Source organism: Hemicordylus capensis, chromosome 8 (assembly GCF_027244095.1).
Source record: "Hemicordylus capensis ecotype Gifberg chromosome 8, rHemCap1.1.pri, whole genome shotgun sequence".
NCBI lineage: Eukaryota > Metazoa > Chordata > Lepidosauria > Squamata > Cordylidae > Hemicordylus > Hemicordylus capensis.
In genome coordinates, this window is record NC_069664.1 from 19,052,318 (window position 1) to 19,075,546 (window position 23,229).

At 48.7% G+C, this 23,229-nt stretch overlaps 1 protein-coding gene across 1 annotated transcript in view; it reads left to right on the forward strand.

The window, feature by feature from the left end:
• Positions 1–23,229, forward strand: part of ROBO4 (roundabout guidance receptor 4) — a 59,328-nt gene that overhangs the window by 32,540 nt on the left and 3,559 nt on the right. The window contains exons 16-19 of the mRNA XM_053268997.1: positions 7,250–7,394; positions 12,510–12,743; positions 16,532–16,935; positions 20,998–21,255. Of these exons, the coding sequence (XP_053124972.1) occupies positions 7,250–7,394; positions 12,510–12,743; positions 16,532–16,935; positions 20,998–21,255 (1,041 nt within the window). The remainder of the gene's footprint in view (positions 1–7,249; positions 7,395–12,509; positions 12,744–16,531; positions 16,936–20,997; positions 21,256–23,229) is intronic.

Sequence of the window (23,229 nt, forward strand, 5' to 3'; positions counted from 1 at the left end):
GTTCACGAAACAGCAGCCAGATGGGTCCCTCATGGATCAGGACCATGGTGTGTGTGTGCGTGCGCATGCGCGTGCGTGCGCATGTGCGTGACTAACCCTTTGCCCCTGCCATGCTCCCAGTGTGAATCCCACCCCCGACACCTCCTTGGCAGGGGCAAAGGAATGTAGGAAGCTGAGTCAGACCCTTGGTCCATCTAGCTCAGTATTGTCTACACAGACTGGCAGCGGCTTCTCCAACACTGCAGACAGGAGTCTCTCTCAGCCTTCTCTTGGAGATGCTGCCAGGGAGGGAACTTGGAACCTAGATGCTCTTCCCAGGGCGGTTCCATCCCCTGAGGGGAATCTCTTGCAGTGCTCACACTTCTAGTCTCCCTTTCAAATGCAACCAGGGCAGACCCTGCTTAGCTAAGGCAACAAATCACGCTTGCTCCCAGCAGACCAGCTCTCCTCCCCATTAGTTCAATTGGGAGCTTTCCTGCTGGGGGAAAGAGCAGCTCTATTGGGCGGGTTGGGAGTCTGTGATCCAGACTTCGGACTGTCACTGGGCAGCGCGTGGAATGCATTGCCATGCTGTGCCCTGCCATGCCATGGTGCTGATCTGCAGGGGACCCTATCCAGCTGGTATTTACTGACTAAGGACCAAGCACTCTAGCCTCCATCGTGTGCTTCAGGTAATGTCTCATTTGACCCTTGAACTGCATCAAAACTGTGTGTTTATAGTTTGCTTTGGTGGCAAATATATCCTCTTCTGGATGCCTGCCTGGCCTTTGCTGCCATTGTTTCTTTTAATTAAGAGAACCTCATTGCCAGATGAGCCTCAGGCCGACAGGCTGGTTCCTGGACAAGCCAAGAGGCTCCTTTGAAGACCTTTCAGATGCTTAATGAGGCATCATGGCTGCCGAGGCCATGTTGCCTTGTAAACGGGGCGCGTGGCCTCCGCCATACCTCTCCCTGGTGCCCTGTGCCCATAAATCCTTCTCAGTTATTCATGAGGCAGCGTCTGCGAGGAAGAGCCTACGTGGCTAAATTGGACATTCTGGGAAAAGGGACGGTATGGTTTCTGTCACCGAATGGATTACGTTCAGAGGTTTGTCACAGGAACTGCGGTAGTGATCGGAAGCCCTCGCGGAAGGCTGGCTTATATTGGCAGCAGAATCGAGGGACGGGAGCTTTTCTGGGATTGTACCATTTCAGCCCGAGGGAAGGGGCACATCGAAAACTAACATGTTGGGAAGTGTGTGGTCGTTATTAAGAATATATATATATACCACTTGTCAGCAAAATGGTTCTCAGAGTGGTTTACTCTTTTTTAGAAAAGGAATAAGGTGATAAAGACTAGGGATGTGCATTGAACCAGTTTGGCGCTCCCTTCCTGGACCGCTGAACCAGTTCGGTCTGCCGGCGTTCGAACCGGTTCGAAGGGCAGGCAGGTTGTTTTAAAGGACAGGGAAGGCGTTGCCTTTCTTCAGCTCCTGCCCCGCTGTTTTTCCCTCGCCAGCGCTCTCCAAAAAAGCAGGCACACTGGGCTACAGCATTCCTGCTTTCAGTCCCAATCAGCATTGCCACACTCATGGCCGATGCATATGTGCATGTGCGCATTGGCCATGAGTGTGGCGATGCTGATCAGGGCTGCAAGCAGGAATGCAGCCCAGAGCACCCGCTCTTTTGGAGAGTGCTGGCGAGGGAAAAACAGCAGGGCAGAGGCTGACATGTAGGCAGTGCCTTCCCTGTCCCTTAAAGCAACCCTCCTGCTCTCCCGGGAGTGCACAAAATAGTTCGTGCACATCCCTAATAGGGACTGCCATCATCATCATCATCATCATCATCATCATCATCATCATCATCACCATCATCATCACCATCGTTGTCGTCGACGTCATCATCTCAGAATGAAACCATTTTTGGTTATAAATAGGCCTGTTCCCACAATCATCAACATCAGTCTGGTGGCTATGGGCCATCTCCAGCCTCAGAGGCAAGATCCTTCTAAATACCAATTGTAGGGGAGCAGCAGCAGGAGAGAGGCCATGCCCTCACCTCTTGCCTGTGGGCTTCTCGGAGGCATCTGGTGGGCCACTGTGTGAAACAGGATGCTGGGCTAGAAAGGCCTTGGGTCTTATCCAGCAGGGCTGTTCTAATGCTCTTATGTTCTAAGGTCGGAAGCATTTTACTCTGGTGTGTATGATTGTGTGAACTCACAAAAATCCCAACAGCCCAGGCTGCTCAAAGCAGGGTAGCCCAGCTTTTATACTTTGCCATTAACGAAGGTAGGAGGAGAGGAGAGCTCTCCTATCTTGATTTTCTGGTTGAGTGGATTTGATCAATATCTTCTGGCATCTTTGATTCCAATACAAAATAAAGAAATGGAGCCCCACATGTATTGGAATTGATTTAAAACTGTCCAATGCCCTTCTTAAATACTTAAAAAACTTATTATCTTGAACATCAAGACAATGTAGCAACACTTTCTAATCCAGGTATCAATCAGCGGTAAAAATATTTGCTTCTTTGATTGAGCTATTAACGGTCATGCTATCACTATTAATTAACCAGTAAAGGTTATGTAATACTCTTATATGTGGATCAAAGCAACATAAGGAAAAGTTTAAAGGTGTTATTCTGAATTCATAATCAATTATATCCTTACTACATCCCACTCTAGCCTTCCAAAATCTCTGTACTATTGTTACATATTCCCATCATATATACTTAAAGGTCCTTGGTGGTTCTTCCACATCTCCAGCAGAGATTGTTTGTTGCAGGAAACATCTGGATTTGCCTAGAAGCGTAGTGGTATCTACCACTATGAATGGTAGATCTATAAATCCACCATCCATAAATCATTTTACAACAATTTTCTATAGATAAAACATTGATATATAATTATCACCCCTTACATCTCTTACTCCACTGCTGCTTTGTATATTTAAGCCACTTTCCCATTTCTCCTTAAGCTCTGCATCAACCCTGTCTGTTTCAAACAATTCTATAACTTCAAAAGGTCTTTGGGGTCTAAATCATTTTCTAAAATAGAAGTCTCAAATGCTAGAAGTGACCTATATATACTGAAAACCACAGCCTGTTCCAAAATGAATCTTAATTTGAAAATACTGAATGTATGGTAAACAAGTTTGTATTATTCTCCAGCCCAAATAATCATGAGCAATGATTTCCTTCTCCTTAATGAAATCTTCAGACCTATTTAAACTGTTCTTAATCCATCTTTTAAACATGGTCAGCTATCTAGCTCATTGCATCTGTTGATTAAATAATAAATATAACTGATGAAATTGGAGATATAGCTGGTACTGATGGCATCTGTCCCTTAATTTATCCTTGCTAATTCATTATTCATTGAGGCTGTTCTCATGAGCAGCTAAGCCCAGATTTAGGCTGCCAAAGCTGGGCTTGTCTGCTCGTGAAAACTGCCGGAATCCACACTGATCCCAGTGGCGTCATGGCGCCAAACCCTATGCCAAAGCCCAGCTCTTAGCCTAGATTAAGGGTTCAAATGTGCCCTTAACCTGGCTGCCAGGATAATATGTCAGCGTGGGCTACTTGCAGCTGACACCAAGACAGGGGCCTAGAGCGCCCGTCCTTTGGGGGAAACCACTGCTTGGCACGTGGTGGAGTGTGGGATACCCGGAGGCTGGGATAACAAGTCCTGGCCTAAGAGCGATCCATTTCGTGCTTCCTCCAAGCACAGGATGTCCACCTGGGAGGAAGGAAAGGTTTGCGAAGCCTTCCCCTCTCCTGGCCACCCTCCCGGTAGGTCGTGTGAATGGCCCCAGTTTTCCCCCACAAGCCATTCTATTGTAAAATACCCATACTAATAAAGGGCAGAGGTGTTGTTTTAAATGCATTGCATTTCGTTTTTAATCAACTGGTGAAGTAAAGGAAAGTGGATTGACAATGGCACTTGATGCAATTGTAATGCATACTGCAAACTGCAATGCTTTCTGTCTGTCTGTGTGAATTGTCCACAGAGTCCTAAAGTACATTTTTGTCCTCCATCTACCAACTTCTTTCCCCTCCACTGAGGTGTAGATATTTGAGAATGGCTTTTACCCCTTTCTCCCTGCTCCCTGTTAGGAAAACCTTGTCAGTTTCACCAGTGCATATCCCTGCAGCCTCACGGGGTGGGGTGGGGGGAGGAAGGGGAGGAAGGCGACCCTGGAGGCAGGGCAGCACATATTTTGGGGGTGCATCCACTCCATTTTAGCTCCACCTCTGCAGTGTGCCCAGTTGGTCTGTCGATCTGTCAGCAGACTTTTGTTCTTTGTCTCCTCCATTTCGGGAGCAGACAGAGCACAGACGTTAGTTGCTGGAGAGGAAAGAGAGCATGCATGCATGAGGAAAACTGGCTGCTATGATGCCTGCTGCCTGCCTCTGGCTGGCATGCCACTGCTTGCTGTAGCAGGCAACGGACATCCAGGTTGTGCAGTGAAGTTCTCTCTGGCTGTGCCAGCTGGCTGGCTCTCTCTCTCACACACACATGCACATTCAAGAGAGAGAACCAGCCAGCCCTCACAGCCAGAGAAACCTCCACCACTGAACCTGGGTGTCTGCTGCCTGCTGCAGGAGGAGACCTGGTCTTGTGTTAGCCATCATGAATTGTCCTCTTTGCTAAGCAGGGTCCACCCTGGTTTGAATTTGAATGGGTAAGCACATCTGTGAGCACCATATGTGTGAGCACATGTGTGAGCACTATAAGATATTCCCCTTTGAGGATAGGGCCGCTCTGGCAAGAGCACTTGCATGCAGAAGGTTCCCTCCTTGGCAGCATCTCCAAGATCGGGCTGGGAGAGACTCCGGCCTGCAACCTTGGAGAAGCCGCTGCCAGTCTGGGTAGACAATATTCAATCCGATCCAATCTTTATTACGGTCATAGACCAGAGTAGGTAGACAATATTGAACGAGATGGACCAAGAGTCTGATTCAGTATAAAGCAGCTTCCTATGTCCCTAGCAACATGCTGGCCAGAGGCAGGCGACAGGCATTGTTGTGGCTAGTCTTCCTAGCATTGTGAGTGCCACTTAGCATCATTTCGCATGCTGTTTTGGGCACCCGTGCTGTAGATTTCTGACCCCTGCTCTATAGAATGCACAGGTGATTCTGGATGATATACCAATGGGAAAGAGAGGTTAATGTCTGATGAATCAGTAGTGGGGGACGGGGTGGGGGGAGTCAGGCGACAGGTCATTATGTCGAAGAAAGGGGGTGAAGAAACAGTGACAGATAAGGTGCTGCAGTGTAATTTCCACACCTCCTGCTTCTGGATATGATAGCGTTATCAGATCTTACAGAATGAAGACCTCCTGGACACCATCCTTGGTGCTGCAGCCTGCATTGGTTGTGATAGATGCTGGGCCCCATTATTGCTTTAATCTCCTCTCCACATCCCTGCAGCTCAGGAAACTAAGTGCTTGATCAATTTGTCCGCAGAGATTCTGTCAGGCAGTTAATGTTCTGCGAGGTCTCTTTCCCCCTGATGGACACATTACGTTTCCCCTAATCTGAATGGGATCTGGCTGTCATATGCAGGGGTCGGGGGCTGGCTCCTAATGAGACTTTCAAGGAGAACATTATTCCTCAGTTTCCTACAAGAAGGCCCGTGACAAAATGCCACTGATAGCCTTGTTTCTGCCAGAGAGAGATCTACTGCTGTCTCGGGGATCACGTTGGGTGTGATGCAGCCTACAGGTTTTTTGGTAGTCTGTCATTCCTTCTAATAGGGGACTCAGATGGTTGAGTGCCTTGCGGATTGGATGTGAAATGCCACCACCTAAAAATAAACTTGTGGTTTCCACATGCTGCAAATGCAGGACCTTCCCTAGGGATGCAGAATAGTTTGCGAATTGAAAGAAAAACAAGTTTTTAGAAACGGTGGCTGACATGCTACGCAGCCTTGCAATGGAATGTGCACACAGTTGCACCAGAATGCTCACACACAAAACACAAGAGTCGCACAAATGCAATTGTGCAATGGACAGCCATTGGAAATAATGGCCATCCATTGCATCACTGTGTTTGTGCAATGCTTGCATTTTGTGTAAGAATGCTTTTGTGCAACTGCACGCATGTTCCATTACAAGGCATATGGAACCCTGCATGGTATGTCAGTCTCTAAAAACAATCCTGTGATATTTTGGGACCTTGAGTTTCCAGGATCTAAACGGGCGGGGGGGGGGGGGCGCTAGGGCAGTGTCCGTGAGCAAGGGGCTTCCTCTTTAGTTCACTTTTGCTGTCTCTCTCTCTGATCTGGCTTTCTCTGATTGGTAGACCAATGTGCTCAGGGCTTATCAGTAGGGGTGTGCACAGAACCGGCTGGTCCAGTTTGGTTTGAGTCCAAACTGGACCCAAACCAGATCAAAACAGTTTGGTCCAGCACCCCCTCGAATCCCACCAGTTCAGTTTGGTCCAGGGGGAGGGGTTTCATGGGTTTTTTTAAAAAATTACGCTTACCTCCTCTGTGGGAGTTGTTTGAGGTGTCAGGGTGTGTGTGTGTTTGTCTGTGGAGGTTCCCCCTCCCCCTGCTGGCCTCCCTTATGCCATAAGTTGGCCATTCGGCCGCTCGTCGGCCTTTCCCCCTTGGTGCAGTGGCCATTTTGGAGGCCTCTGTACCTGCGCAATGGGCCTCTGTGTGGCCTGGGATAAGGCAGGCTGGCAGGGTAAGGGGGAACCTTCACGGACACCCCCCCACCACCACCTCAAACAACTTCCCCGGCGGGGGTAAATGTAATAATTTTTTTTTAAAATCATGAACCTGGGGGGTGATGGTGTTCATTCCAGGGTCGGACCGAACAGAGGGTGGTTCGGTTCGACCCTGAAGAGTCAAACCGAACCGAACCGAACCGGTTCAACGTCAAACACGTCGAACCTATTCACATATCCCTACTCATCAGTCCACATTTATTGTTCTCAGGCTGCTCCTTGCTCTCCTTCCTATTCCATTAGCTATGCAGCCCCCCCCCCCATGGAGACAGAAAGCTCAGGCACACAGGCTTTCTATCCAAGAATGTAACTACCCCCATAAAGCTTGACTTGCTTTTGGATGTTCAAGTGTCTCAGACTACTCTTGAATGGGCTTTTCCTGCTCACTTGGGCTCTCTTATAGCTGGGTTTAGTCCAACTCCTCCCCTCCCACATACCAGTCTGTGCCGTCAGTACTGAGCTTCAGGGACCAATGGTCCAACTTGGTATAAGGCAGCTTCCCATGTTGATCTGTCTTCCGTGTGTTCCTTTCTAGGAGAAGCAAAGAGAGTGCTGAAAACCTACAGCTCTCCCAAGTATTTGCAATGCAACGCTTCGCAGAGCACGGCTGGTCTCTTGCCACCGCCTCCTCCGGTCCCGCCCGGCTTCCAAGCTTCGCAAGATCACAGCGCCCAGCAAGAGTAAGAGGAGCTCTGAAGTACCTTTGTGCTTTATCTCTAAAAAATGCCTCTTTTCACAATGCTCTTCCTACCGTGTATTGTGACTGTAAGCGCTGGAAGATCTAAGGCTGCTAACAGAAGAAACACGTAGATCAGTTTTAGGATTTCTTGATGCCATCCAATGTTTCTTCCCCCCCACCCCGGCACTTAGAAATATGACCCCATGTCCCTCCCCACAATAGTCTAATTCAGAGGCAGCAGCTGTTCACCATGAAGAGTGGTGTGGATGGGAGAATTTCAGCAGGTGCGGCTTTTCAAAGACCTCAAGTCCTGTGGCAAGACAAAACAGCACCTGAAATGGCCTCTTTGGCTATCTCTGTGCATGAAAGCCCATGAGGGGAGTCCATGATGATATGATGATGAGGAGGAGGAGGAGGAGAAGGAGGAGGAGGAGGACCAACCTCCATATTTGAAGAAGATCTGCTAGGAAGCTAGTGCAGCAAAGGAAGGGAGGGGGCGACAGCTCAGTAGCAGAGCATCTGCTTTGTATGCATAAGGTCCCAGGTGCCATTCCTAGCATCTCCAGGTAGGGCTGGGGAAGATCCCTGCCTGAAACATTAGAGAACCACTGCCAGTCAGAGTAGATGGACCAATGACCTGACTCAGTGTATGGCAGCTTCCCATGTACCTCCGTACAAACAGGTGTGGGGCCATAGCTTAGTGGAGACGTGACTGCTTTGCATGCAGAAGGTCCCAGGTTCAATCCAGGCAGGTCCTCCATGTCCAGGACTGTGTGCATTTTCATGATTCAACTTGGGGAATCAACTTGTGGAATTCTCTGCCACAAGATGTGGTGACAGCCAACAGCCGGGATGGCTTTAAAAGGGGTTTGGATGACTTCATGAAGGAGAGGTCTATCAATGGCTACTAGTTGGAGGGCTATAGGGCACCTCCAGCCTCAGAGGCAGGATGCCTCTGAGTACCAGTTGCAGGGGAGTAACAGCAGGAGGGAGGGCATGCCCTCAACTCCTGCCTGTGGCTTCCAGCGGCATCTGGTGGACCACTGTGTGAAACAGGATGCTGGTCTAGATGGACCTTGGGCCTGATTCAGCAGGGCTGTTCTTAGGTTCTAAGTGCAGACTCCAGATCTCTGTGCTTTTCTGAAAATGGCAAATATCTAATGACTACAAATATAAGCATCAAGATGTGTGGAAAATACAGGGTTAAATCTCAGAATCAAGAGCAAGATTTCTTTCCAGTGGTTAAGGAACAGGTGCCCAAGATAACACCTTTTCCCTTCCCATGACTTGCAAATATGGGCAGTTATGCAAAATAACCCAGTATTTGTAATAATGCTCATTTACATGCTTTATACACTGAATTCACCTTTTTTTCCCTTTTGCTGCATGCTTTGTTTTGCCTTGGTGCAAAATTGAATTTGTTTTGTTCAGAGAAATCTTAGTCATTTACTCTTTTATGAGTGTCCGCTGATTAATTGATCAATTGCTTAAATCCACACCAGTTTACATATGAGAAACCAACTGCTTCTTCTAAGAAGCTAAACAAGGTCACTTCTGGGATGGTGCTTGCTATCTATAGATTTTATAAATGAATGGAATTAATATAGTTTTTGTAAAAAAATAATAATCTGCTGGTTGAGTATTGGGGCACCTTTTTAGCCGAGCAAAATGTTTTAAAGTTGATTAATTTAACAGATTAATCAACTCAAATTTTCAGCCTTTCTTGTCTCTGGTTCAGACTAGTGATACTGCACTTTGAGACTGCTCAGAACATCTTAGCTACTTGCACTACTTTTCATGATGGAGCCAGGCAGACCTTGCTATGCCCCAGGATTTCTTCCTCTTCTTGAACACCTTTTGCTGGGATGAGATCTACAGCTCTAGCAAGCTCCCCTCTATGCTGACTCATCTTTCAGTCCTGCCAGGTGTCTGGAATAAATTGCCCACAGCCCCCTCTGGCACGGAGAAGGAACATCTACATGCTTTGCATACTATCTGCAGGTGCTCAAATGATGGATCATCTGGAGGGGAAAAAATGAGTCCCGGGCATATCTTCTACCTACTTTGCACTTAAAAAGCTACAAATCATGCGGCGAATCCGTGCCTTGTTAGGAGGGAGCATTTTCACTTAATAGGGCAGGCCTCTGTACAAGTGCCCAGCTATTTAAGTAAATGGACAATTATCATTCCAGGAAAGTAAATCAATCCATTAGTGGAATATCAGCTGACTCTGTCCTTTTCGCTGCCCCCTGAATCCCACATTTGTGAAGGGAGAACGTTGTCCTTGGATCTGTGCATGAAATAATTTCAGTGTCAGTCTGAATTTATGGGCAATTACACCATAATTGGCTGCTCGATTGGAAATACATTTCGTTGAGGCACAGATACAAGAGAGAAGGCTAGGGAGAGAAGTCCGTTTTCTAGACTGCTTTGCATCGTGGATGCTGTCGGCCGCACGCTCAGTAGGGCTGAGCGTGGACAAAATGATATTATCAGATCCCGATACGATGCAAGTGATTATTGAGTCATGCAGCTGATCGTTGCACAGGGCAGGGTCATACTGCTTGATGTATGGGAATCACGGTCAACACATTGGTGTCGAAGAGACATGGGTGCACAGGGAATAATGTGAAATCATCAACATGTCCAGGGGCGGAGCTTCAATAGGGCAGACAGGTCTGAAGAACCTGCACCACCCTGCCTCCCAGAGCTGCCTCGCCCTGACAGGAGCCGCCTCGCTCTCCTCCCCCAGGCTCCCCTCCCCTGCTGGCCAGCTCACGGAGGCTGGGGGGAGGAGAGGCAGTGGGGGAGCAAAGCTGCCGGCAAAGGGGTGGAGGAGGGAGCAAAATGGGGCTCAAATGGGTGGCAGGTTGCCCCAGAGTTTGCACCTGTACTTCCTTCAACCTCGCTACACCACTGAAAATGACCATACAGATATTATTGTAAGTCAGAATGGGATGAAACTTTCGGGCATGGGAGACCTTTCTTAGAGTGGATGGTGGACCCTTCTGAGGGTTTGATACCACCCCCATTTTATGCACTAATACCAGGGCTTTTGAGAAGCAGGCAATGCATGAAGAGGGATTGGTTTGAAACAGGGTTGCCAATCATATAATTCCACCCTCCCCTGTTCAGTGTTCCATTTACGGCACATTTCCAGAGTCAACAACAAACGTTTCTGTGACATCAACAACAGAGAAAAACTGCATGAAAACAGCCCATTTGATCATGGGATGAAGTTTAGTACAGTCTGATACGATGCGGAAAATATCGTATCAGGCAGTGTCGATACAGAAAATATCATATCAAGTGGTGCTTTGAAACTATGCACATACCACTGCCACATGGGACATTCTACTGGGGGAAAGCTGGGTTTTAGAGAAGCTGCCACTGGTGGTAAGGTGCCCCTTCGCCACTCCCCCTGGCCACTTTTAGAAACCTTTTAAAGGCAGGATTCCCCTTTACAAGCATAGCCCGTGGAACTGGGTCGATCCAGTCCATAATGGACTGGGTAAGGTTTGGTTCAAACTTGGACTGGCTGCCTTTTTTTTGAAGCTGGTTTGGTTCAAGTATGAACCGGTCGAACTGGGCCAGTTCGAATTGAATCCGGTTTGATTAGAACTGGTTCTGCACACCCCTATAAAATAGGTTAACCACATCTTCTTGCTGTGTAGTCAGTTCTGATGAACTCAATAAAACTCTCAGATGTACTCTCAAATGAAGGGAATGCCTCTAGGGGAGATTTAAATGGGTCCTAAGAGCGTAGCCATCATGATTCAGAAGGAAAGCACTTCTTTTGCATATTGGAATAGGATGAGCATGATGAAATATGAAGAACTCCTGCTAAGAATTATAACGTACAGTAAGCAACTTAATGCAAAAGCTAATATATGAGCCAATTCAGCTTTTGTTAATCTTGCATTTAAAGCAGTGGGTTCCTGCCCTGAGATTCTTCCATTGCCCAGAACATAAGAAGACCCTTGCTGGATCAGGCCCAAGGCCTATCTACTCAAGCAACCTCACCAGATGCCTCTGGGAAGCCCTCAAGCTGCAGATGAAGGCACACCCCCTCTCCTGCTGCTGCTCCCTGGCAACTGGTATTCCGAGGCATCTTACCTCTGAATCTGGGGGCAGCCTACAGACAACAAGACGAGTAACCATGGATAGGATTGTCCTGCACGGATTTGTCTAAGCCCTTTTTCAGGCTATCCAGGTTGCTGGCCAGAAGGGAGCTTGCGTATGTTGTGCTCTGCTTGCTGGAGCAAAATTTCTAATAGCTTCTGAACTGGCTGCTTTGAGAGAAGAGGAAATGAGTATGAATGAATATTTGCTCTTCATTCAGTAAGTGTTGGTTCATTCATGTTCATTTCCCATGAGTTGGCAGGAGAAGAACAAAGTAGCCACCTTTTTGCCAAAGTGCCTCTGTCTTTCACAGAGAGATGGCAAAGTTCCTTTTTACAAATGAGGGCTCTTGGAGCCAGTCCTTCACTTAACATAAAAACAAAGAATCATTTCAAATGTCGACAAGGTTCTCAGCCTGTGGAAAGAAGGAGAGGAGAGCTGGTCTTGTGGTAGCAAGCATGACTTGTCCCCTTAGCTAAGCAGGGTCCACACTGGTTGCATATGTGTGAGCATTGATGTGTGAGCACTGTAAGATATTCTCCTTTGGGGATGGAGCCGCTCTGGGAAGAGCATCTAGGAGTTCTCTCCCTGGCAGCATCTCCAAGATAAGGCTGGGAGAGATTCCTGCCTGCAACCTTGGAGAAGCTGCTGCCAGTCTGTGTAGACAATACTGAGTTAGATGGACCTATGGTCTGACTCAGTATATGGCTCCCTATGTTCCTATGGTACTCCAGATTATTATTATCATCATTATTATTAATTCAATTTCTATAACACCCTTCCAAAAATGGCTCAGGGCGGTTTACATAGAGAAATAATAAAGAAATAGTTGCTGAACTACAACTCCCATCACTCCCAGCCACAATATATTGTCTCTGAGGATGATGGGAGTTGTAGTTCAGCGACATCTGGCATACCACAGGTTGGGAACCCCTGCTGTATAATAATGTCCTTGGCAACTCACCACGAGTGTTGATCCTTCTGTGCTTTGCAGGTGCAGGTGCACTTGCTACCTGGATCCTCCTGTGGAGCCTCAGCAACAGGACAAAGATTCCTTACATGCCGCCAGCGAGATCCCAGAAGGGACCCAGGCTTCCCCCACGCTGCCCTATGGCCGTCTCTCGACTGCTTCCATCTCCATCTCCCTCAATGATGACCGGGAAACGGTGCTGACCCCCGAGGAGGTGGCAGAATACTTGGAACTCAGTGAGGAGGCAGCGTGTCAGAGGTAAGGCTGACTCCCTACTATGACGACAAATATTTATAGACCACTTTTCAACCAAAGTCCTCAAAGCGGTTTACATAGGAAAATATATAACACACAAATAAGATGGTCCCCTGTCCCCAAAGGGCTCCCAATCTAAAAAGAAACATAAAGCAGAAACCAGCAGCAGCCACTGGAGGGATGCTGTGCAGGGGCTGGGTAGGGCCAGTTGCTCTCCTCCTGCTAAATAGAAGAGAACTGCCACTTTAAAAGGGGTCTCTTTGCTTAGCATTCTGTACGCAAAGCAGATGCTCCGCCACAGCGCTGTTCAGTTGACCCCTGCTAACTGAGCAAAGAACCACCTCATGGAGCAGCGGGGAAGCGACTTGACTAGGGAGCAAGAGGTTGCCGGTTCGAATCCCCGCTGGTATGTTTCCCAGACTAAGGGAAACACCTATTTCAGGCAGCAGCGATATCGGAAGATGCTGAAAGGCATTATCTCACACTGTATGGGAGATGGCAATGTTAAAAAGGAAAGGAACGGTTGTGCCATCGAGTCGGAGTCGACTCTTGGCAAACCCCTCCTGTGTTCTACCAAAGAAAACCACATGGCTCTGTGGTCACCAGGAGTTGACACCGACTCGACGGCACAAATTTACTTTACTTTAACTGAGCAAAGAGACCCCTTTTAAAGTGGCGATTCGCTTCTGTTTAGCAGGGGGGGAGCAACTGGCCCCATCCAACCCCAGCACAGCATCCCTCCAGTGGCTGTTGCTGGTATCTGCTGTGTGTGTGTGTGTGTGTGTGTGTGTGTGTGTGTGTGTGTTTAAAGACTGTGAGCCCTTTGGGGACAGGGGACCATCTTATTTATTTTTCTATGTAAACCGTTTTTGAGAACTTTGGTTGAAGAGTGGTCTATAAATATCCGCAGTAGCATACCAGCCGTAGTCGTGCAGCCCCATCCTCCAGGGCCTCTGCTCTGGCACAGTCCCCAGATGCACAGCATGTGTGAGTCACCAGCGTGTCCCATTTCTCTCCTCCCTGCTACGTCGTGGCCGCCTGTCGCAGCAGCCCAGCTCTTCTCTGGCCCCACAGACCGATGAGGGGTTGGCATGGATTGAAGACCTCCTGGGCGTGCAGCCATGCTCCAGCCCGCTCTTGTGGGAACGGCCCCGTCTTAACATAGACCCTCAGCTCCCCGCTGCCGGCAAAAGCAACCTGGGCTGCAATTAGCTAATGCACTGTAACTGCTGCCTCGGCAGTTTGGGGGAAGCTCACCCCGCTAGGCTGACTCCTTACACTTTTGTAATTGGGGCTGGGACACGGTGGAGCTGATGTTACGGGAAGCACATTGATCCCACTCAGATAATTACAGCTCCATTTGGAGCCTAGGCGGGTCGACCGCCTGCCGGCTTCATATGTTCTCAGCAGCATTTAACAAGCCCCAGCCAGTCCTGCATCATGCCAGCTCCCTGGCCTCCCAGCTCCAAGCCACATGGCCTCCTGAGGTATGGGGAAAAAAAAATTGGCACGCCTTCCTCCCCTGTGGCACAGAGTCTGGGATTGTCGGAGCCTGCACTGAAAGAGCAGCAGAAGTTGCCTTGGAAGAGGTCAGACTGTGGGTCCATCTAGCCCACAGCTGATTCCCCGAGTGGGCAGCAAATCTTCTGGATTGCTGGCAGAGTTCTCTCGTTGCCCAAGACCCTCCAGCTGGAGGCGGAATCTGGGACCTTCTACGTGCAAAATGTATGCTCCTCTACCACTGATATTTGGCCCTTACAGTCAACACACTTTGGGCATACTGGAGTGGAGGACAGGGATTCCTCTCCATTGCCTCCAGGGGTGGAACACCATTGGACAATCATGTCGAGTGAACATGGACCACCCAATGGGGTCAAGTCCTCCAGAGCTCATTTCCCAGCTGGCTTCATTGTTGGCTGGGTGATAGGTAGATAGATAGATAGATAGATAGATAGATAGATAGATAGATAGATAGATAGATAGATAGATAGATAGATAGCCTTTATTATGGTTATCGACTAGATAAACAATCATACAGTTTGCGTCAGACAATAAGAACCTACGTCAAAGTAAGCAGCTCTTTGCATGTTTTGCAAGCTACAAAGCAAAATTTAGCCACATTTAGAGAAATGAAGTCATCATAATCAGATAAATCGGCTGGGTGTTTTCTTCATTCTCTCCCCCCGAGCGAATGAATGGGAATGAAGAAGATGTCCAACCGACAGTGAAGCTGTCCCCGTCTGCCCAGCTGTAGCCCCTTTGCCTCTGGCGTTCAAAATGGCTCTGGGGAGGTTGCTGCCGTTCTGCTGAATGGGGTGAGCTTGCAGGCTTCACACGGTGCCTTTTCGGGGACTGAGAGCAGCCAGTGCAGGAGGCTTTTGATCCTGCCTCCTGATCCTGCCTGGGTCCTCTCTGGGGAATTCCCTGCATCCAGAAGAGGAGCCCCAAGCGAGCACGCCTGTTCACAGAGACTCGCCGCATGGTGGTTTCATGGAGCATTGGCCTCTCCCTCTTTTTAATGCTAGGCTGCTGTTTCGGAGCTCTTTGGGCCTCGAGGCAGGATGTGGGCCGACCACCATGTTTGATCCCACGTCAATTGCTGCGTTCAGCGCTGCCTGTGATTCGGCTCCCGGCTCCTTCGGGGACAGCCCAGTTTGGAGCTGTGGTTTTGGAAGGGCAAAGCCCAGGAGTTCTGCACGCACCGACTGTATACATTATAGTGGTGTATCAAGCACCCAGCCCCGTAGCCACGGACATGTTTCCCTGGCACGTCACCCGGCTTGGTTCATGAGCTCGCCTCCCGCTGGTAATCAAACCCTGCCGAATCTGCTCTCGGCTGCAGTTTTGAAGGGAGAGCTGCCGATCGTAAAAGAGCAATCCTGTGGTTCAGAGTTGAAGGCGTGTGTGGTGGGATTCCCTGTTGGAGTGTGCAGGGCAACAGAGGGTTAGTTGGGAGAGAGGGCAAAGGAGGAGAGCTGGGCAAAAGCTGGGGAGGATGGTCAAGGGAAGAGGAACAAGTCCATGCCTGGAATAGCAGTAGCCTTGTTTACTGCCTTTTTCTTTTGGCCGAGACTTACCTTGTAATTTAACAGGAGACGCTATTTCTGTAATCCCACAGACTCGTTGCTTATTAAAACCCACCTCCATATTGCTGCTTTCCTTTCCTGGCTGCCGTCTCTTTCGCCTGAGATGCTCTCGACCAGTAGTCAGAGGTGATGGGAGCTGGAGTCTAAGAACAGCCGGAGAGACTCAAGTTTGTCGGCGCCACAGAGTGGGATGCAAAACTTTGCTTCTCCAGACAAAGGACTACAAATCCCATCAACCCAGCCATAGTGACCAATAGTCAGAGGTGATGGGAGCTGTAGTCCAAGAACAGCCGGAGAGACTCAGGTTGGCAGGTGCCACAGAGTGGTGTGCAAAACTTTGCCCCTCCAGCTGAAGGACTACAAATCCCATCAACCCAGCCATAGTGACCAGTAATCAGGGGTGATGGGAGTTGTAGTCCAAGAACAGCCGGAGAGACTCAGGTCGGTTGGCGCTACAGAGTGGGGTGCAAAACCTTGCCCCTCCAGCCGAAGGACTACAAATCCCATCAACCCAGCCATAGTGACCAGTAGTCAGAGGTGATGGGAGTTGTAGTCCAAGAACAGCTGGAGAGCTGAAGTTATGCAACCCCACGGTAGAGTCTTTCCCAGGGCAGATTAACGGCGCCCATATTGTCCTTGTTGAAGGCTCCACAATGGTTTCCCCCCAGTTTCAATGCTAGCTTTGCACACTTCCCCCCCTCCCAGGTGCCAGAATGACGACATCTCTGCTAGCCCTCGGGTTTTCTCGCCACCTCATACCTACGGCTATATCTGTGCCCCGCTGGCCTCAGAACTGCTGGAAACCAACTCCTTGGATGACGACGATCCCAACATGGAGGAGGGCGAGGGCCGTTCCACCAAGTTCTTCCGCGGCTTCTGCCGGACTCCCTCGTTCAGCCTGAGTGAGGACGAAGCCTCTCTGGGGGGCTCCCTGCTCAACGGGTGGGGCTCCGTCTCGGAGGACAGCAGGAGCAGCACCCGCTGCAGCCTGGTCAGCTCCTCGGATGGCTCCTTCCTCATGAACGCCAACTTTGCCCAAGCGCTGTCTTTGGCAGTGGACAGTTTCTGCTTTGGATTGACGCAGCGGGAGGTTGACAAGGCCCTCACAGGTAACGGCAGGATCTAGAATATATTTTGAAATGTTTGTGCAAATTAAAATCACACTTCCTGATCACCTACAGACACTAAATTTTGCATGAACATTCCTGCCTAATTTAATCCTGAAATTAAATTAATGTTCTTTTTACACCGGGCTATGCTGGGCGAAAAGTTTAAATAGAATTCCCCCCGCCCCCCTTTAGAAGAAATGCTGAATATAATAAGCATAATTTGACTATTATTGTTCTCAACAGATTTTTAACACTCAGGAATCAGATCATGAATTCAAAAATGGCATCATGCCAACAGAAGCAGAAGATCGTTCTCAGATTCACATGTACTGTGATTCAGGAACCACGAATGATCATTGTTCAATAAAATGAATAATGTTTGGAGTCGAAACCCTGCAAATTTCAAACTGCCCTTTTACTTCCCTTTTGCAAGCACAGTAGTTAAAAAAATATTGCATATATTTAATTTCTTGTACTTTGCTATAAGTGTAATCTACGCAAAATGCCCAGTCTACAAAGGGCCTCACCTGGTCGTTAGAAATGAAATGGGGAGTCCTTTTGCTTTGCCCACCCAGGCAACAAGTCCTATAAGCGAGTGAACAGAGTCCATCTATTTGCTTGTCCTCCCTAGAGAGGATCTCTGGGATGGTGGAGTTCACTTGCAGGCAATGCATGATCCACTCTCTGTGCTCTGCAGCTGACAGCCGAATTGATTTATATTGTATCTGCTGCTCAGGTTCTGGGCACTTCCATTCCGTCTCTGTTCCCCATAATAAGGCAGGCGGCCAGAAAAGTGCCGCTTGATTTATCACTGCAGTAATTCTCCGTTGCCGCTAGAATGAGGCTTTTGTTTCGGGTTTTCCTGCCGTACTGCAAACTTTGAGCCATAAATGACAAAATTGATGGAGCCAGCAAAAATGCAAAAGGAAAAGGCCTTGCAGGCACAAACATGCCGAGAATCCCTGAGCAAACGGCCTAGCGATGGCTGCTATTCACCTTCTCGAAAAGAGAGGCCAGGCCTTTTCGGTCGAGCTGATTCCTTTGAAGCTGTTCCGGGTTCTGTCAGCTACTGTTGTACTGAATGAGGGCAAAAATGCTTAGCAGGAAACATAGGAAGCTGCTTCCAACTGAGTCAGGCCTTTGGTCCATCTAGTTCAGTATTGCTTGCACTGACCGGCAGCAGCATTCCATGGTTTCAGGCTTCCATGGTTTCAACCCTGCCTGGATACGCTGCCAGGAGTGAACCTGGGACTTTCTGCATGCAAAGCAGATGCTGTACCACTGAGTTAGGGCACCGCTTCAAATACACACAGTTCATTAACATATGAAGCTGCATACTCCCATAGGGACATAAGAAGCTGCTATATACTGAGTCTGGTCCTTGGGCCATCTAGCTCAGTATTGCCTGCACTGACTGGCAGCAGCATTCCAAGATTTCAGGCAGGGGTCTTTCCCAGTCCTACCTAGAGATGCCAGGGATTAAACCTGGGGCCTTCTGCATGCAAGGCTTGTGCCCTACAACTCAGCGATGTCCCTTCCCCCAAAGGAAAGTGTTTGACCTATACAGGCCCTTTGGGCTTCCAACTGATTTCCTGCATTTTGCATCACAGCATGCTTCATTCCAAAGCACTCAGGGGATCAGCCTCAGCGCATTCTGAACGTGCTTGTGGGAAATCGTGGGTTCAGGTCCTGTGGCGTCTCATCTTTGTTCATGACCATTTTGCAAATAGCATAGAGGAAGAAGGCCGGGGACGATTCTACGGCAGCAATTGGCAGAAATGGAGGCATTTTCAGATTATGAGTTCCTTAGTCCCCTGGATTTTGTCCTTTCTAGCATTTCCATAAAGATGCAAGCATAAGCTGTTCAGAATCAAAAGCAGGGGCTGAATATATATGCTTCGTGATGATTCCTTCTCTTCCCCGCTGTGGGTACATTCTGAAAAACACACCTACACCTATATCTTTACCTTATAAGCATTTGCATTTACTGAATGATGTCTCAGTCCTTTAATATTTATAGAGCACTTTGAGGAGGATTGCCGGTCTGGTGGTAGTGAGCATGAATTGTCCCCTTTGCTAAGCAGGGTCTTCGTGGCTTGCATTTGGATGGGCAACACTGCGAACGCTGTAAGATAATCCCCTAAGGGGATGGGACCATAGCATCTGCTTTGCATGCGGAAGGTCCCAGGTTCCAATTCGGTAGGGATGGGAGAGACTGTTGACTGAAACTTTCGAGAGCTGCTGCCAGTCTGTGTGGACAATCCTGAACTGGATGGACCAATGGTCTGACTCAGTAGAAGGCAGCATGCTCTGTTCCTATAAATGTTTACCATGTCTGTCCCCTGTTACCCTTTCCTCAGAAGGAAGGTCCTCCGACCTCGTGATCATTTGGTTCTCCGTATGTTTGGATTCATGATCACCTTGTGCTGCAAAAAGCATGTGTCTACAGGGGTACCTTCAATCTTCTTCAGACAGATTACTTACCCTTTAACACCCTTAAAACCATCCTGCCACATTCACCATCAGAGAGATGAAAGGATTTTTTTTTTTAATGTCCCCATCACTTCCACTCACTTTGCGGGTGCAAAGTGGAGATTCAAAACTGCATTAGCAATTGTGAGGAGGGAAGGTGTTACGAGTTGCTTCCAATGTATTAAAGCAAAGAATGGGGGTGTGACATTTTGCCTGTGACATGACACACACTGCTCCTTTCTGGGTAACATGCCAGATGCTTCCCTTCTTTGCACTCATACTAACAGCTGTGGCCTTTCCTGAGATATTCTGGATTAAAGAATAGACTGGCTTTATCTGGCTGCTGTTGCACCAGTATTTTGTAGGGATGTGCAACTCAAATTTGGGCGATTCGAGTGATTCGAATCTGAATTGAATCACCCCTTAAAAGGTCAATTTGATTCAAATTCAAATTGAATTTTTGAAATTTAATTTGAATTTGATTTGAGAGCTGTCTGGCACCTTTAAAAAAACTATTCAGGCCCCCTGATTGGTTAAAAAAGTTGACAAGACAGGATCGAATCGATTTGAATTTGATTTGAACTGGAATTGAATTTTTGGACCAGATTTAAATTTTATTTTAATTCAAGACGAATTTTCAGAATCCAGTTAGAATCTGAAACAAATTGAAAAGCGGGTCCTCAATGGTCTCTGGCTCCAAGGCCTAGCTGTCTATCTCCCTGTGTTCTTCAATGGGTGCTGATGTGGGCATTTCCCCATCCCTCTCTCATATGAGTACCTGGGGGCCATCAACAGTGTTCTCTGTAACAGGGGTTCCTAGAAGTCATTGACTACAACTCCCATCATCTCCAGCTGCAGTGGCCTTTGGCTGGGGATTATGGGAGTCATAGTCAACAACATCTAGGAATCCTTGTTACAGCAAACGCCAGTCATTGGTTGAAGCAAAATGCTCGGAGATTCAGGACAAAGAGCAGTATATAAATATTTGTTGTTGTAGTAGTAAAACAGAGTATTTCTTTACACAGTGCTTAGTTAAACTGTGGAATACCACATTCTAGGGAACACCAACAGGAGGGGACAGCTGCCCTCTTTCCCCTCCTTGTGGGCATCTCAGGTGTACCTGGATGACCACTTTGTGAAGATGTACAATGCACCTGGATGACCACTACATACTGGCATAGATGGGCCTTTGGCCTGCTCCAACAGGGATTTTTCTTCTTTTTCTTGAGGAAGAGAACTGGTCTTGTAGTAGCGAGCATGAATTGTCCCCTTTGCTAAGCAGGGTCTGCCTGGGTTTTCTTTTGGATGGGAGACTACATGTGAGCACCGTAAAGATATTCCCCTTCGGGATCAGGGCTGTAACTCAATGGGAGAGCATCTGCTTGCATGCAGAAGGTCCCTGGGTCAATCCCTGCAGCATCTCCTGGTAGGGTTGGGGGAAAAAATTCCTGCCTGAAACCTTGGAGTGCTACTTCCAATCAGCATAGATGGGATTGAGCTAGATGGGCCAAGGTTCTGCCTTCTTATAAGACAGTTTCCTACATTCCTATCTCTATGGCATTCTGATGTGCTCGCTCTTCTTCCCTGCAGACTTCTTGCCCTCCCCATCTCCCCTCGATGGAATCCTGCATCCACACACTTCCTTGGAGAGCTTGGAGGAAGCCCCGCAGAAGCCCAGGGCCCAGCCCCTTCCAGTGTGGGAGTGGAACACAGATTGGGTGGATGAGATGGAAGCCAAGTATATGCAGCAGGCAGAGAACTGGAGCGCGGCTCCAAAGTTGGGAGAGCAAAGGACGGCAGCACCGGCGGAGATCCAGCGACTCACTTCGGCCTTACCAGGAACCAACGGCAAGTCTGTCTGGTCTTCTGTGCTTCTGAAAAGAGGGATGATTTGGATGCTGATTTGGATGGCTGTTGGATGTCATTGGTTACTAATGGCCCTCTCCGAGTTTGGTTAAATTAATGGCAACAATTAATTGTGTTAAATTAATTGCAATTAAATTAATTGCAAATTCATTGTAAATTAATTTGCAGCAGAGGTGGTATTGATCCCATCCAGGGGAGATGCAGAGTTTTTGGACTACAAGGGAGGAGAGCTAGGTTTTCTTTGGCAGTGAGCATGACCTAAGCAGGGCCTGCCCTGGTTTGCATTTGGATGGGTGAATACGCATGAGTGCTGTTTGCTGTAAGATAGTCCCCTAAGGGGGACGAGGCCATAGCTCAGTGGTGGAGCATCTGCTTTGCATGCAGAAGGCCACAGGTTCAAACCCTGGCAGCATCTCCAGGTAGGGCTGAGAGAGGCCCCCCACTCAAAACTTTGGAGAGCTGCTGCCAGTCAGTGTTGAACAGTAGTTCCCAACCTGGGTTCCTCCAGATGTTGTTGAACTACAACTCCCATCATTCTCAGCTACAATGTTTAGGTTGGGAACCACTGGTGTAGACAATACCGAGTAAGATGGACCAATGGTCTTCTGACTCGGAATAAGGCAGCTTCCTCTGGGAAGGATGGGGTAGAGCACCTCTGTGGCATGCAGAAGGTTTCAGGTTTAGTCCTTGGCATCTTAAGGGAGGGCTGGGAAGGATCCCTGCCCGAAACTCTGGAGAGCGACTTCCAGTTAGTGTAGACAGTACAAGCTAGATGGACCAATGATCTGACGGAATATAAGCCAGTTTCCACCTTCCTCTAACTCCCACCATCCCCAGCCACCACGGCAGAAGGCCACCGAGAAGCCCTGCAGAAAGGGGTCACGTGTCCTTCCTGTCGGGATCACAAGGTCAACAGCCATTGTTCCAGTAACTGGGAGCATCCATCAATATCCCCATCTGATTTCGGCTCGGTGGTGCCGGAGGCATCCCTTCCAGCTGGGAACGCAGATGCTTGTCATTCCAAGAGAGCCCCAATCTGTCAGGTTTGACTGAGGGCTCTGTTGCTCCAGGCTGGGACACGTTGCTTGTCCTGCAAGGCTTTTGACCTCGGCTGGGCTGGATGGCTAGAGACAGAAGGCACTACGTCCAGCAGGCATGACGTGAAGGCGGCTCTGTGTCTGGCCTAGCTGGGGCGAGCAAATGACAGAAATGAGGGCTGTTCATCACAGGACCGGAGGGGTGCCCAGCCGGAGTAGAAGAACCGTGCATCCTCCCAGAGGAACATAAGAAGCTGCTTTATACTGAGCCAGACCCTTGGTCCATCTAGCTCAGTATTGTGAGCACTGACGGGCAGCAGCTTCCCAAGATTTCAAGCAGAAGCCATCCCCTTAGGGGAATGTCTTCGAGGAGAAAGTGCTCACATGCATGGTAGTCACCCATCCAAATGCAAACCAGAGCAGACCCTGCATAGCAAAGAGGACATCCAGTTCTCCTCCCCAGGAGCCTGGAGCTGAGTAGAACGGCTTTCCATCCACCCTCGACACAGTGCTGGGGACAGAATGTGGATTGGCCACTTTCATCCTGACCAGCTCCCGGCTCTACACGATCACGCCCCCTCCTCACCGCTTGATCTTTCCGAACATATGGCCACCAGCTGAGAGCACTCATGGCTTTCCTACCTGGGCTGGGCACTCCTTCTCCCCGGATTTTGATCATGAGGACAAGCCCCTGGGATTTGTTTGGCTTGCCTTCCGTTTGGATGTTGCAAACAGGCATCCATCCGCCCAGAGAGCAGGGATGGCCATGCTTCCAGCATTAGAGATCCCTATACCTTTAAGAGCTGGGCAGACCAGGGCAATGAGGAGAGCTGGTCTTGTGGTAGCACGCATGGACTGTCCCATTTGCTAAGCAGGGCATATCCTGGTTTGCATGTGAATGGGAGACTACATGTGTGAA